Source organism: Mus caroli, chromosome 12 (assembly GCF_900094665.2).
Source record: "Mus caroli chromosome 12, CAROLI_EIJ_v1.1, whole genome shotgun sequence".
NCBI classification, from domain to species: domain Eukaryota; kingdom Metazoa; phylum Chordata; class Mammalia; order Rodentia; family Muridae; genus Mus; species Mus caroli.
The window spans coordinates 105,709,079-105,722,995 of NC_034581.1; the positions used below are offsets into that span (position 1 = coordinate 105,709,079).

The following is a 13,917-nucleotide window of genomic DNA, read 5'->3' on the forward strand; positions in this document are numbered from 1 at the left end:
AAAAAAAAAAAAAAAAAAAAAAGAACTGATAACGGATAAAAAAAGACTGCCCAGAGCTGTGCGGTGGTGACACACACCTTTAACCCCAGCACTTGGGAAGCTGAGGCAGGTAGGTCTAGGAGTCTAGGATGGAGTTCTAGAACAGAGGGACCTTGTCTCAAAGGCTCTTCCTCTTACTTAGTTTTACCCACGTGGTGCAGCACATGCCTGTAATTCCAGCCCTTGGGAGGTAGACGGATAGAAGGTCAGAAGTTCAGGGTCATATTTAGCTACAGAGCAAGTTCAAGGCGAGTCTAGGCTTCCTGAGAGCCTGTCTCAAAAGTCATTTTGTTGTTGTTTTGTTCATTCCTTGTTTCATTCACGGCAGTATGACGGCAGCACAGGAATTTAGTGGCTCTTGAGGTTTGTGCTGGCTGTTCAGTACACCAACCCAGGAAGTAGTGAGGCAAAGGATGTTAAAGCTGTGGAGGTAGGTCCTGGTTTTTCTGACAGGGAGTGGTTATGCTGTGTGTCTGGAGCACACCTGCCTGCTAGCCTCAGTGGCTGTCATTCGAGAGCCAGACGAAGGCAGCCATGTGCAGGGGCTCCAGGTCTTTGCTCTTTAATATGAGTATGACCTCATAGTGCCGATAAAGGAAATGCTAAAGGGTCAGTTGGTATGTGTGTGCGTGTGACTGTTCATTGCTTCTGCTCAACCTTCTGTACTTGATTGGTGCAGGAAAATTGGTCTTTTCAGAAGTATCAATGATATTCTTGTTTGAAATGATAGCTCCACTTAGGGTGAGGGTAAAGAAGAGTCTGGAACTCAGTCTGGGTGTCCAGATGGGGATGATGGAACACTTGCTGCCGAAGGGCCTTGTGTGTGGCGCTGCCGCTGCCCTCTGCCGTCGGTACAAGTTTACAAGTTGATAGTGTAGGAGCTCATGGCCTTAAACGGGAAGGCCGGTGTTGCTATAATCTTGGAAAGTGAAGGCATGTTTGCCTATGAGACATGCAAGTTTGGTCTGCTCTGTTTGTTTTCTTTCTATTTTATTGGTTTGGTGGTTTTTGTTTGTTTGTTTGTTTGGTTGCTTGGTTGGGTTTTGCTTTTTCCAGACAGGGTTTCTCTCTGTGTAGCACTGGTTGTCCAGAAATTCACTTTGTAGAATTGAATTCAGAGATCCCCTCACACCTGCCTCCCAATTAGTGGGACTAAAGGTGGCATGTCGTCACATCTGGCTCACTCTACTGAGTTTTTGTATCAGGGTCTCTCGGTGTGAGCTCTGTCTGGTTCTGAGTGGGCAGTGGGTGGGCCCAGGGGTGAGATTACGTGTCTGTGTAACGTCAGTCCAGCCACGCTCCTTGTGTTTGGGGATGTAGCACTACTGGGCGGGGGCCTTGCAGGGTGTGAGATCATATTCATTGGGCCATGATTGGGTTTTAAAGATCTGTCGATAGAGACTGTATATCTTCATGGAGGTGCGTATGTTAGGATATGGTTTTAAAAGCTAGTTTGTTGAAAGGCCTGCGATGCTTCGCTGTCTCCGTGGTGTGAACATTTCACATCTGTTCTCAGCAGCTCCGTGTACTGATTATGTTGTTGACAGTTGTCACTGTGCTGACCAGGGGGCTCTCAGGAAGAGTTCTTTAACTGGAACTGTGATGTGGCAGTGGCTCCCGTGCCTCCCAAGTCCCACGGCCCCTACCTTTGCTTCTGGGCTCAGCTGTTAGGTTCCAGTTGTGGAAACAGGCAGTCTGTCTGTCTTACTGTGCCTGCCCTGTTTCAGTTAGTGATGTCCTTCAGGGACTAGCTTTTTATTATGATTTCATATCAAATAGAAAGAATAAAACAGAAAACATCAAGTCCATTGTGTTAGAGCAGATGTGATTCTGTAAGGACCGTGTTTCAGATATACCTGCAGTGCTTCTGTGAGCTGGATAAAATATAAAACTAGTTTTTATTATGTGCCCTGGCCAAAAATTAGAATCTGCACTGCTGTAAGGTATGTTTACAGTAAGCATTTTCAAAACCAGCTCCTTGTTCTGACATTCAGTTGCCCCTGCCCCAGACCTCCCTCAGCTGTAGGAGAGCCAGAAATAGCTCACAGGGCTCCCTGCTAGCTCTCTAGATTTCCCCTTTTTGTGTAGAGGGATTTTTCTCCTGGGCTCCTTTTAAGATGCCAGTAGAAAGCTTATATTGTGAAAGTTTAATTACTATCATTATTGTTAATTAACACCAAACCACTTTTTGTTAAATTAATTGAAGGATTTTTCCTCAGGTTTCCCTACTGCAGAATGAAAGTGTTGAGAAAAACAAGAGCATACAAAGCCTGCACAACCAGATCTGCAGCTTTGAGATCGAGATTGAGAGGCAGAAGGAGATGCTCCGAAACAACGAGTCCAAGATCCTTCACCTGCAGGTGAGCAGCTGGGCCAGGCCCTCGCTTGCCTGTGTGCACATCCAGGTACAGCTTGGGTCAGCCTGGCCCTGCCTGGGAAGCTGACCCAGTACCCACTGGAGCAAGTGAAGCTAAAGATGTGATTTAAAGATGGTCTGTTCTGGATGAGGTGTTGCTCAGGGGTAAGCATTTCTCTAGTTTGTGCAAGTGCCTAGCTTCCATCCCCTACATTGCAAAAATGGAGAGAGAGAGAGTAGAATCTGTTTTTATTACTATACATCGATAAGAGACATTGCTCATAAGTACTGTGTGCCAAGGACTGGAGTGAAATCAAGCCAGACTGCTGTGTTCTGAGTTTTCCCACACACATTCCAATTTTATTTCAAATAATAATCCAGAAATACCCCCAAACAACAAACGCATAAACTTTTGCAGGGCTGGACAGTTATTTCTGTAACTAAGAGCACCGCTGCTCTTTCAGAGGACAGAGAGAGGTTTGATTCACAGAACCCACATGGTGTCTGTAACTCCATTTCCAGGGACTCTGGTGCCCTCTCCTGGCCTCCATGGTCACAGCAGGAATGTGGTGCTGAAAGGGTTAAAGGAAGTAGAATCGATACTTTTTTGTACAATTTTGATACTGTTGTGAGTTTTGCTGGCCAGGAAGTGTTGTTCTTTGTCTTTTTAATATTTTCATTCCATTGTGTGGCAAGGCACACATGTGCCACAGTGTAGCCGGTCAGAGGGAGTTCTGCGGATCTCTTTAGTTCTCTTTCCAGCATGTGAGCTCCAGAGATCAAATACAGGTCTTCCGGCAGTGAGCTTTGTAGCACTTGAACTGACTGAGCCTGAAGGATCGTCTCTTAATAGAATTTTAAAGAACACACACACACACACTAAAAAAAAGAAAAGGTGTTAGTCTGGGTTTTGAACCCCCAACCACTCCAAGTGCTGGGATTGAACCCAGGTCCTTGAACAGGCTGAAATACACTTCTCTTTACTTTGTATTTTGAGACAGGGCAGCATTAAGGTGCCTAGACTGGCCATCAACATGTCATAGCCTGGGCTGGCCTTGAACCTGTGATCCCCCTTTCCTCAGCCTCTTTAGTAGCTGACATTATGCTGGGTGGTGGTGGCGCACGCCTTTAATCCTAGCACTTGGGAGGCAGAGGCAGGCGGATTTCTGAGTTCGAGGACAGCCTGGTCTTCAGAGTGAGTTCCAGGACTGCCAAGGCTACACAGAGAAATTCTGTCTTAAAAATAAGAAAAAAAGAAAAAGAAGAGGAGAGCTTTCCCCCCAAACCTAGCAAACCATCTTTTCTTTATCAAAATGGTAGCTGTGGGGCTGGAGAGATGGCTCAGCAGTTGAGAGCATTGGCTGCTCCTGCAGAGGACCAGGGTTCAGTTTTCAGCACCCACATGGCAGCTCACAGTTCTCTACTCCAGTTCCAAGGAACCCAGCACTCATGCAGCACATATGCAGGCAGAACACTAATGCACATAAAATACAACCAAATCATTAGCGGCTGGAGAGATGATGGCTCAGGGGTTAAGGACACTGACTGCTCTTCCAAAGGTCCTGAATTCAAACCACATAGTGGCTCACACCCATCCATAATGAGATCTGAACCCCCTCTTCTGGGGTGTCTGAAGATAGCTACAGTGTACTTACATATAATAAATAAATAAATCTTTTAAAAAAATAAAATAGGGGGCTGGTGAGATGACTCAGTGGTTAAGAGCACTGACTGCTCTTCCAAAGGTCCTGAGTTCAAATCCCAGCAACCACATGGTGGTTCACAACCATCTGTAACGAGATCTGATGCCCTCTTCTGGTGTGTCTGAAGACAGCTACAGTGTATTTACATATAATAAATAAATCTTTAAAAATAATAAATAAATAAATCATTAAACTAAAGTATTGCCTGGATGAAGAATCCAAGGCTAACAGGGCAATTCAGTGACACCCTGTCTCAAAACTAAAAGGGCTGAGTGTATAGTTCAGTGGTAGTGAGTTTACCTAGCATACCTAAGGCACTGGGTTCCATCTTGAACACTTTAAGGGATATTGGGGAGGTGGGGAGGGGGAGGAGAGGGTGGGGGGTGGAGAGACAGACAAAGAGAGAATATGTGTGTGTGTGCTGAGAAGTGGCTTAGTGGATAAAGGTGCTTGTCACTATACCTGACACCTTAAGTTTAGTCCTCAGAACCCATGGTATTAGGAGAAAATTGACTCCTGTATATGTGCGGTGGGACACACACACACACACACACACATTGAAAGAGCAAAAAGACAGGTTCACTGGCACATGTGTAGTCCTGGCTATTTGAGAGGCTGAGGCAGGAGGACCTCTTGAGTTTGAACAGCGAAGTGAGATCCCTGCCTCAGAGAAGGGGTGGGAAGGGAAGGGAAGCAGCGCTGAGTCCTGAGCTGAGCCACACGTGCTGCTGCCAGTTGCTGAATGACCCAGAGGTTCATGCCACGGGGCTCACTCAGGTGAGCAGCCACGGCCACACTCTCACTGAACAGGCTTGTGCGGCCAGGGCCTAGTGACCTGAAGGTGACAAGGGACAGCAGAGGACAGTCACCAGAGTCCTGAAGTTGTAGAGTATGCAGCTGGTCATCTGAGGCCCCGAGAACAGGCCTGAGTTGGGGTTATTTCTTGTGTGTGAAGCAGTTGCTTCCCAGCTCCTGAAGCTGTAACTGAACCCCACGCCTGCACGTAGGCTGCGCATTTATAGATACACTGGTGGCTCAGGTCACCAAGCGCCCCAAGCACTCAGTCATTGGCTGGTCACAGAGGAGGCTTGACATGGACCTGTACTCTGCTTTGACACTCTTGTTTATGCAACGAAGGGTCTCTCTGAAAAACAGCACGGTCCCTTGCCAGGATTCTCCCATAGTTGTGTGGGGAGCCCACTGTGTGGAGCATGTACCTGCACACAGAGTGCATGCCCTGGTCTCTGCGTGGGCTAGCAAACACCAACGCAATGCCCCGTACTAGTTGGGAGAGCTTCACGGCCAGTGCAGTGGCCCTGTCCCCTCCTATGCATGTCACCAGCTGTTGAGGAGGAGCAACTCAGGGCTTCCTCGCTGGTCCTCTAAGCAAACACCACCTCTCATACATGGCCGTGCTTTTCCTTCTTACCAGTGCCTGTGACTGTTGGCTTTATGGGGGCAGTGTATTCAGGGACACCAAACTGTGGGTCATTAAAGTCAGTACAATTGGCCGACAGAGAACAGTTCTTATGGGGTCAAATATCCCTCTGAGTATACTTTCTTGTTTAAAATAAATAGACATGGGGCTGGAAAGATGGCTCAGCCATTAAGGCTAAGCTTACAACCAAAAATAAAATAAAGATATCTACATAGCAGGTTTTTTAAAAATTGAAGACCTTATCTATGCTATGTCTGTGGAGGGTGCATATGTGCACATGTCTATACACATATGTATGCCCAGAGGGTGGAAGAAGATATCAAGTGTCCTGGTCTGTCACGTAGTCTACCTTATTCCTTTGAGAAAGGGTCTCTCATCAAATGGGAGCTACGCTGGTGGCCAGAAAGCCCTACAAAGCTGTGTTACAAGTAACACATACAGCCATCTCCAGCCCTTTTCATGGTCTCTGAGATTTGTGTTGGCACAGGAAGTAATCTTATGTGCCGAGCCATCTCCTTGCCACCCCCCCCCCAATCCTTCTTAAATGTCAGTGTCAGATTTCTTGAAAAGAACAGGGAGATTCAGGTTAGCCTTGTACTCTGTGAAGGACTCCAGACCTGCCTCCTTCATTCCTTCCTGGTTGGTCACAGCCAACAAAGATACAGAAACCCAGCATTTCAAATACAGACTTCCAAAAGAAGTGAAGGCGGTAGGCTGTGCCCTCAGCACCCTGTGTGACCAGCGACTTCAGAGCTATTCTACTGCCTCTGCAGCTCTTATAGAGTCTTTGCATAATCGGAAACTTCAGGTGCTTGACTCCATCACAGGGAGACAGTCAGGCTGGAGCACAGGACTCTCCCCATTACTGTCACGGGAACACACAGCCCTTTAATACCCAACTGGAGCACCAGTCTCTGGTACCATCACAAGTAGGATGGTGTGTTTCTATAAAAAGCTCTTCTGAGTTACTTAGTTAAGACAGAGCGGAACTGGCTCTTGCTGTTGGCAGGCCAGTGTCAGGACATATGTCCTGGTGTCCCTGAGTGTAGAACTTACTCTCATGGGCTAGGCCCTCTCTGGCCACTAATACTCAAGAGTCTCTGGTAGAGGAAGGATGGAGGGAGCTCTTTGTTTCCCTGGTCCTTGGCATAGTTCTAGGGTCCCCCTCTAGTCACAGGACAGAAGCATTCTGTCATGAGCCAGGCAGCAGGACAAGCAGATGGTGCCAGGTCATCATTGTGACTCCCTCATCCTAACCTCTGATTGATAGGGGCCAGAGGTCTTGTGCCCTGAGAATCCTCACTAGTCAGATGAGACTTTGACCTCAGTCCATTGCCTGCTATGGTACCCGAGGTGACAGGGAGATGACATGTGCGAGTGTGAGGATATGGTCACAGCCAGGGTTCTGAAAGGAGAGTGTGTGACATTGATGTGATGTCTGACTGCAGTTATGTGACAAACAGGCAGTTTGGCCATCCCAGAAATGGCCAGAGTTGGGGAAGCCGTTTAAGAGCTATGGGCAGGAAAATGACCACTCTGGGCCATGTGCACACTGTGGTGTTGGGTGTCGTCCCCTTTCATCTGATCCACCCAGCCCTTCTCCTGGTGACTTGAAACACAAATGCAAGCTGGAAGGGGTGTCACACTGTCCGGTCTCTTACATGAAACAGGTCTCCATCCGACTGTTAATAGCTTCACTCTGTTCTACACAAGTTCCTATCCCCAGAGACTCCCAGGAGGCGGGTGGGTCTCATCCAGTGGGTACCGCACGGGGGCCACAGCTCCAGCTTGCATTTGGGGTGACAGCACAGCGTGCTCAGAGTCTGACCGGCTTTTATCCTTAACCCCTTTGGTCTGGAAGCGGGTAATCGACAGCCAAGCAGAGAAACTGAAAGAACTGGACAAGGAGATCCGTCCCTTCCGGCAGAACTGGGAGGAAGCGGACAGCATGAAGAGCAGTGTGGAGTCCCTCCAGAACCGAGTGACTGAGCTGGAGAGCGTAGACAAAAGTGCGGGGCAGGCCGCTCGCAACACAGGTGAGTGGGCCTGTGGCCGGGCAGCTGCTCCCAGGCACAGGCGGTGCATGCTGGGAGTTCTCTAGTAGGGGCAGTTTTCACTTAGATTTGTCCTTCTGCATGAGGCCCAGCTTGGCTAGACTACAGGTGACCCGCAGGACATGAGGATGTCAAGGTGTATTTGGTCAGGGTACCCCTGACACACCCTGAGAGCCTGGAGACAGGAGCAGTCCAGGCAGGGGAAATAGACAGCCTAGTGTTGCCCAAGTATTTCTGGCATTGCGAGCAGATGTGTACCTGTCGCTTTGAGCCTGAATGAGCAGTGATGGTTTGTTTTCATGGGAGGATTAGGGAGTAGGGGTGGATTAAACAGATGGAAGTGTGTGGTTAGAATAGAATAGGAGACAGCTTGGATTCAGAGCCTATGTCCCTGAGGAGGCCAGGACTGTAGGGCAGGAAACACAGCAAATAGGTAGTCAGGTTCTGACAGCTGTGGCCTGGCGGTTGGTACCTTGTGACTGCCAGAGGAGAGGGGAGGAAAGATTCAACACAGATGCCCCACGCCGTGCCTGCTTTGCATATGCCCACCCTCTGCACTCACAGTGGTGTCTGTGGACTGGTGTTCCAGACACCGGTGCAGGTGTGCTCCGACGTTTTCATGTCTCGTTTGTTTGCCAAATGTTTTCTTGCCTATGACAGGCTTGCTGGAGTCCCAGCTGAGCCGGCATGACCAGATGTTGAGTGTTCATGACATCCGCTTGGCCGACATGGACCTGCGGTTCCAGGTCCTCGAAACCGCCAGCTACAATGGGGTGCTGATCTGGAAGATCCGTGACTACAAGCGCCGGAAGCAGGAGGCTGTCATGGGGAAGACCCTGTCTCTCTACAGCCAGCCTTTCTACACAGGTTATTTTGGCTATAAGATGTGTGCCAGGGTCTACCTGAATGGGGACGGAATGGGGAAAGGGACACACTTGTCGCTGTTTTTTGTCATTATGCGTGGAGAATATGATGCTCTGTTGCCATGGCCGTTCAAGCAGAAAGTGACACTTATGCTGATGGATCAGGGGTCCTCTCGCCGTCATCTGGGAGATGCGTTCAAGCCCGACCCCAACAGCAGTAGCTTCAAGAAACCCACCGGAGAGATGAATATCGCCTCTGGCTGCCCAGTCTTTGTCGCCCAAACTGTTCTAGAGAACGGGACGTATATTAAAGATGATACAATTTTTATTAAAGTCATAGTGGATACCTCGGATCTGCCTGACCCCTGACAAGAAAGCAGGGCGGTGGATTCAGCAGAAGGTAACTCCTCTGGGGGGGGTGAGCCAGTGTCTTCACAGAGGTCCTCGCCCTCAGAAAGGACCTTGTGGGACAGAGGAAGCAGCCGGAGGAGGAGGAGGAGGTCGAGTGGCTGGCAGGAGAGCCACATGTGAAAACAGACCCCAACGGATTTTCTAATAGACTAGCCACACCCACTCTGAAGGATTATTTATCCATCAACAAGATAAATACTGCTGTCAGAGAAGGTTTTCATTTTCATTTTAAAAGATCTAGTTAATTAAGGTGGGAACATATATGCTAAAAAGAAACATGATTTTTCTTCCTTAACTTACACACCAAAAAGAGAACACATGTGGAGGTAGGTGGATGTGTCAGCATGTTAACTTACAAGGAGAACTTGTGAAACAATAACACAATCCCGATATATTCACCCTAAAATTCAAGAGTGCAATCTTGTTTCAAATATAGTATATTGTCTATTTTTAAGGCCTCATCTGGTCTCTGTTTTAATAATTTGTTTGTCAGAAGACCCTGAGTAGGCAGAAGGTCTCTAAATTCAGAAGTCATTTTAATTTAAAGTTCTACAAATAATTGTTACTGCAAACATTTTGTTTTAAAACGTTGATAGACTGATATTTCTTGGAAGAAAATGTAAAATATCAAACACTGGTTATCACTTGTGATAGGAAAGAGAATATTGAACCTGCTGTTATTTCTCGTTAGAAATGTAACCCTTCGATATCTGTCGTAGTTAGTGACACTACTTCACAATGACTATGAGAGGGACAATGCTCATGGATGCTGTGCATCATTTCAGACTTACAATTGTTTTCACCCTAAAATAGGGCATTAGTTGAACTTTGGAGTTCTAAACAAAATCCTATAGGTTTTTACAATTCTGCCCCATGTTTAGACAAGCTCTGTTGCTGACAGCACCAGCCTTGGTCTCCAGTGTCGGTGTCCGGGGATAGGCAGGTGACCCGTGCCGCAGGCAGGAGGCCCCAGCGAGCATCCCATCCTGTCATACTGCTGCATCCGGCTAGCGCGCTCCGAAAGCAACATCCGTGCTCAGAGATGGTGGCATACGGTACATGTGCCTTAGATGTGACATGCTGCTTCTTGTCCCTGGGTTTGCGTTCACCATGGTTCTAGAAAGTGTCAGTTTAACCAGATCTCTCTCCACCACCAGAACTTTGTCTCTGCCAGGGCCCTCAGGCAACCCTGAACCTGCCTGGGGATGCCAGGCCTCTGTTGGCGGCTCCTGAAGCCTCTGCTGCTAAATGTTCACAGATTCCAACCGTAGGCCCCCAAGAGCAGCTCAGTCCCACTCCAAGGGAGGGAGGTGTGAGCAGAAGCCACACCCTTCCAAGGTCTCTGCAAGGGCCCTGAAATCCCCACAGCATGAAGGAGAAGTGCCCTAGCCCCAAGCGTTCCTGAGACCACTGGTCTGAGGCCTGCCCGGGCTGGCAGCAGCAACCCTGGCCTCCCTGTGGGGAGGGCAGCCAGCTGATGCCCAGCCTGTGAGTGCAGAGGCCCACCCTCTCAGCTCACTGTTCCCACTGTGATGAGAAGCCTGGAGCCCTGCCCCGGTGCCCCTTTTGCTATGCACCACACTTCACGGTGCTCTACACTGATGGGTGCTACACGCGACAGGTGCTTCTTAGGCAAAACCAATGTGTGCGAACCACCACATCTGTGCCACTTGCCCAAAAGGCGCGCCCACAATTGGCCAGCTGGGCCTGCCCTTCAGACTGCCTGCCTCTGGGCTCTCCCCATGGTCGCACGGGGACAGCTGGGTTGGTGCCCGGTAGCCCACCTTGTCTCTGGTGCTGCCATCTGTCCTGGGTGTGCCTTCGCCCCAGTGCCTGCTGGAAGTGCCCTCCTCTCGCACACCTGTCCCCGTGCTTCCATGAGCGACCTCTTGGTTTCGAGCACTCACCCTGCCCTTCCATGGCTGAAGCATTTGGTTCGTCCCCTGCTCCCCCCTTCTCTCCATTCTGCTGGGATTGCTTTGGGGTAAGTCAGCAACCTTGGTTCTGCTCACAAGGAAAGACTGCAGAGCTCATGTTCTTTCAAAGGTGCCCTCTTCTTCCTCTAGGCCTGTCACCAGGGTTCCTCCCCCAAAGACCTGGAGTTGGGGGGACCATCCAGCAGCCCTTGGCTGGCTTCAGGAAGCTTTTCTGTGGCCAGATGTCAGCAACGGGGCCATCCCTGTAGCTCCCCCCTTCAGAGAAATCAGTGCAGTATCAACAGGTATAGGCCAGCAGCATTGTGTCTGACAAAAAGCATGTCTGTCCTTAGTTTCAGACCCTTGTATGAGGGTGACCCTGACATGTCCTCGGGCCTGCCCTCCCTTTTAGTGAGATTTGGTCAAGGCCCCTTCCTATGAGAGGTGGCCCTCCTGGCTTCCCCCCATGCCTCTAGGGTGTGTGTAAAGTAAGTGACTCTTCCCCCTGGGATGAGGGCCCTGAACAATGTCACAGCTTCCTGTAGTGTGTTGTGTCTATTGCATTTCTCGGTAACTGTAGAATAGTGGGCAAGCTTGCCCCTTCGTGCCCTGTCTCAGTGTGTGAAGGGCATCTCCTGGGAGGTGTGGAGCAGGCTGCGTCCTGCCTGGGTGTGCCTTGCTCCGCTCCATCTCAGCATTCCTTGGTGCTCACCACCCGGGGGGGGGGGGGGCATTGTTGGGCTGTGGTCTCAGCATAGCTGTGGCCCTGTTACCAGTCCTAGCAGCCAGCCCTCACCATATCACAGGGTCCTGGCCATGAGAAACATGGGGTGTCATGCGGCGTGTGTACCTGGCTGTGCAAAAGTGTCAAGTGCTCATCTTTTAAGGGGCCGGTAGTTCCATGGCCTCTGTGGGGAAATTGGATACAACTCCTGCCTGCCAGGGTGGTGGTTGTACCTGTTCACAGCTGACCCTGGGAAGATGGCAGCCACTAAGTAGCAGTGTGTCCTGAGGCCCAGCCTGTGGTTTTTGTGAATAGCTGAAAGCCTGTGTCGGTAACAACCCAGGGCCTTCGTTGGTCAGGGAGAGGAAGTTAGACTGGGGTGCCCTGGCCGAGCCTCCTTCACCTCTTGGGGATAGACAGAGCCAGCGGAGGCCACACATGCAGGCCGAGTGTAAGAGGGATGGGTGAGACTATGAATGAGTGTAACACACTGAGTGTGAGCTGGGCTCACACAGGAGAGCAGAGCCCATGCCCAGCATTCCAGGAAGCAAAGGGCTGTGAGAGGGTCCGCATTCTAGTCCACATCTCTTCCTTTCCTAAAGTAGCCTGTGCACAGATGGCACCATGTCCCTAAGACAGCACAGCCGTGAGCTGAGGGAGGTGTCTGCTTACAGCCACCGTCCGCCTCCGCCTCCTTTCTCTGCTCTTTTCCCGTTTACTCCAAGGACTGGGCAGCCCCCAGCAGGGCCTTCAGACCCATCCCCACCAGATCCCTTTGAAATGTGTGGCCAGCCTCATGAGAACCTAGCAGTCAGACAGCCCCCTGTGGATAGCTAGCCACCTCCTTAGTCAGCCCCTGTCCCACCAGGAGTTGGGACCTCATGCCTGCTATCTTGGGCCTGACATTAACTGAACAGTATACATAGCAATCACCCACGGCAGGCCTGGCAACCAGTGGACAGCATCCAGCAAAGACGAGGATGTCTGGGCACACCAAGTAACGGGGTCCTAGGTTAGGTCTAGGTCCTGCCGGCCCAAGAGGAGACCAGGGGGAGTGCCAGGGTCAGCAGCATGGCCCTTGCCGCCCCTCCCCCTGTGCACTGCCATGCATTGCAGGGACTTTTGTACCTGGCCAAGGCATTTCCCCCCTGACAAGTGACAGGGTTGGTGAGTCCCTACTCTCCCATACATCCCTCTGCTTGGGAGCATCAGTGAATAGAGAAGGGCTTGGTGGAGTTTAGGGGACTATTTTTTTACTTTCAATCCAGAAGAGCTAATGTGGGCTTCATGCCATCATGACCTGAGTGTGTGTGACAAATGAGGGTCTGACCCCCGAATCTCCTCAGAATAAGTCTCTGTCTTCTGTTTGCAAACCCATAGCAGCTGTTTTCTCCAAGCTCAAATGCGCCCACAGGGGTCTGATCAGGTGAGGTGATCATTGGCAAGTGACCCAGCCGTTGCCAGCTCTCCCACCCCGGCGGCTGCTGCTGCTAGCCACGAGGACTGTGGCATCCAGGAGTCCATCCCCAAACCTGGACCTATCCTAGCCTGTTGTCTGCTTGGGCACCATTACTAGGTAGGCAGGCAAGGCAGTGACCCACACCAGAGCCAGCCCTACAGCTGAGCAGGCCCCAGCACCCAAGCAGCGGATATGATCCATTTCCCTCGCCACACCACGTCTGGAGTCTCTCCTGTGAGCTCACTGTGGAAAGGAGGTTACAAGCCCAGGTCACTGTGCTACTCCATAGTCAGTGGCGACCAGCGTGCACCCCAAGTCCCCTTAGTCACGTAAGAAAACCTTCAAAGGCAAATAAATGACCTAATTGGAAAACACAAAAGCCGGCCTTCCTTCCAAGGATTCCCCTAAGAATCTGTGGGCGCTCTGACTGAGTAGGTCGGGGTCAATGCAGACAGCTGCAGACTGTTCTAAAGTTCCGTTCTTTTCTCTGATGGCACACCTCTTGTGTTCAGTTCTATTACCCAAAAAACAAAGACCAAAGAAGGCCAATCTCTCATTTGACCGTATTTTTAATCTGCCTGTTTTGACACATGCCGTCTGTAGTAACCGCTCGCTGTGAGGCCCCATCTTGACAGTCCAAGTGATCGTGACCAGTGATTAGCGTCCCGTGTTCTAATGCTCTTCTAAGAAACTGAGACAGTGTGAATTATTGCTCAGCAATAATCATGTCACCAGGAGTTAGCAGCACGCCTCATCTCCTGATAGCATTATGATGTTTCGTATTTTGTTTACCGTATGTTACATGTGGTTTCATTTGGTATTTATTTGTGTTTTGAGGTCTTGCGATGTTTCTGTTCTGCTGCTAATAATAAAGTTTGTAAGACTGTAGAATGCAGAATTTTGTAATGCTCAAGTGTCTATTAGAGGAAAATAAAGCTGATTCAAGAGTCCTGC

The 13,917-nt window shown here is 49.9% G+C and overlaps 1 protein-coding gene across 7 annotated transcripts in view; it reads left to right on the plus strand.

Annotated features, from left to right (window-relative positions):
- The window catches only part of Traf3 (TNF receptor associated factor 3), a 102,994-nt gene extending 89,077 nt beyond the window's left edge, over window positions 1–13,917 (plus strand). For 6 of the 7 annotated variants that reach the window (XM_029484674.1, XM_029484672.1, XM_029484675.1 and 3 more), the window contains 3 exons: window positions 2,259–2,399; window positions 7,398–7,572; window positions 8,251–13,911. In XM_029484674.1, coding sequence (XP_029340534.1) covers window positions 2,259–2,399; window positions 7,398–7,572; window positions 8,251–8,822 — 888 coding nt within the window. In that variant the 3' untranslated portion in view covers window positions 8,823–13,911. Of the gene's footprint in view, window positions 1–2,258; window positions 2,400–7,397; window positions 7,573–8,250 lie in introns of all 7 variants that reach the window. The other variant, XM_021179131.2, reaches the window with a different exon arrangement.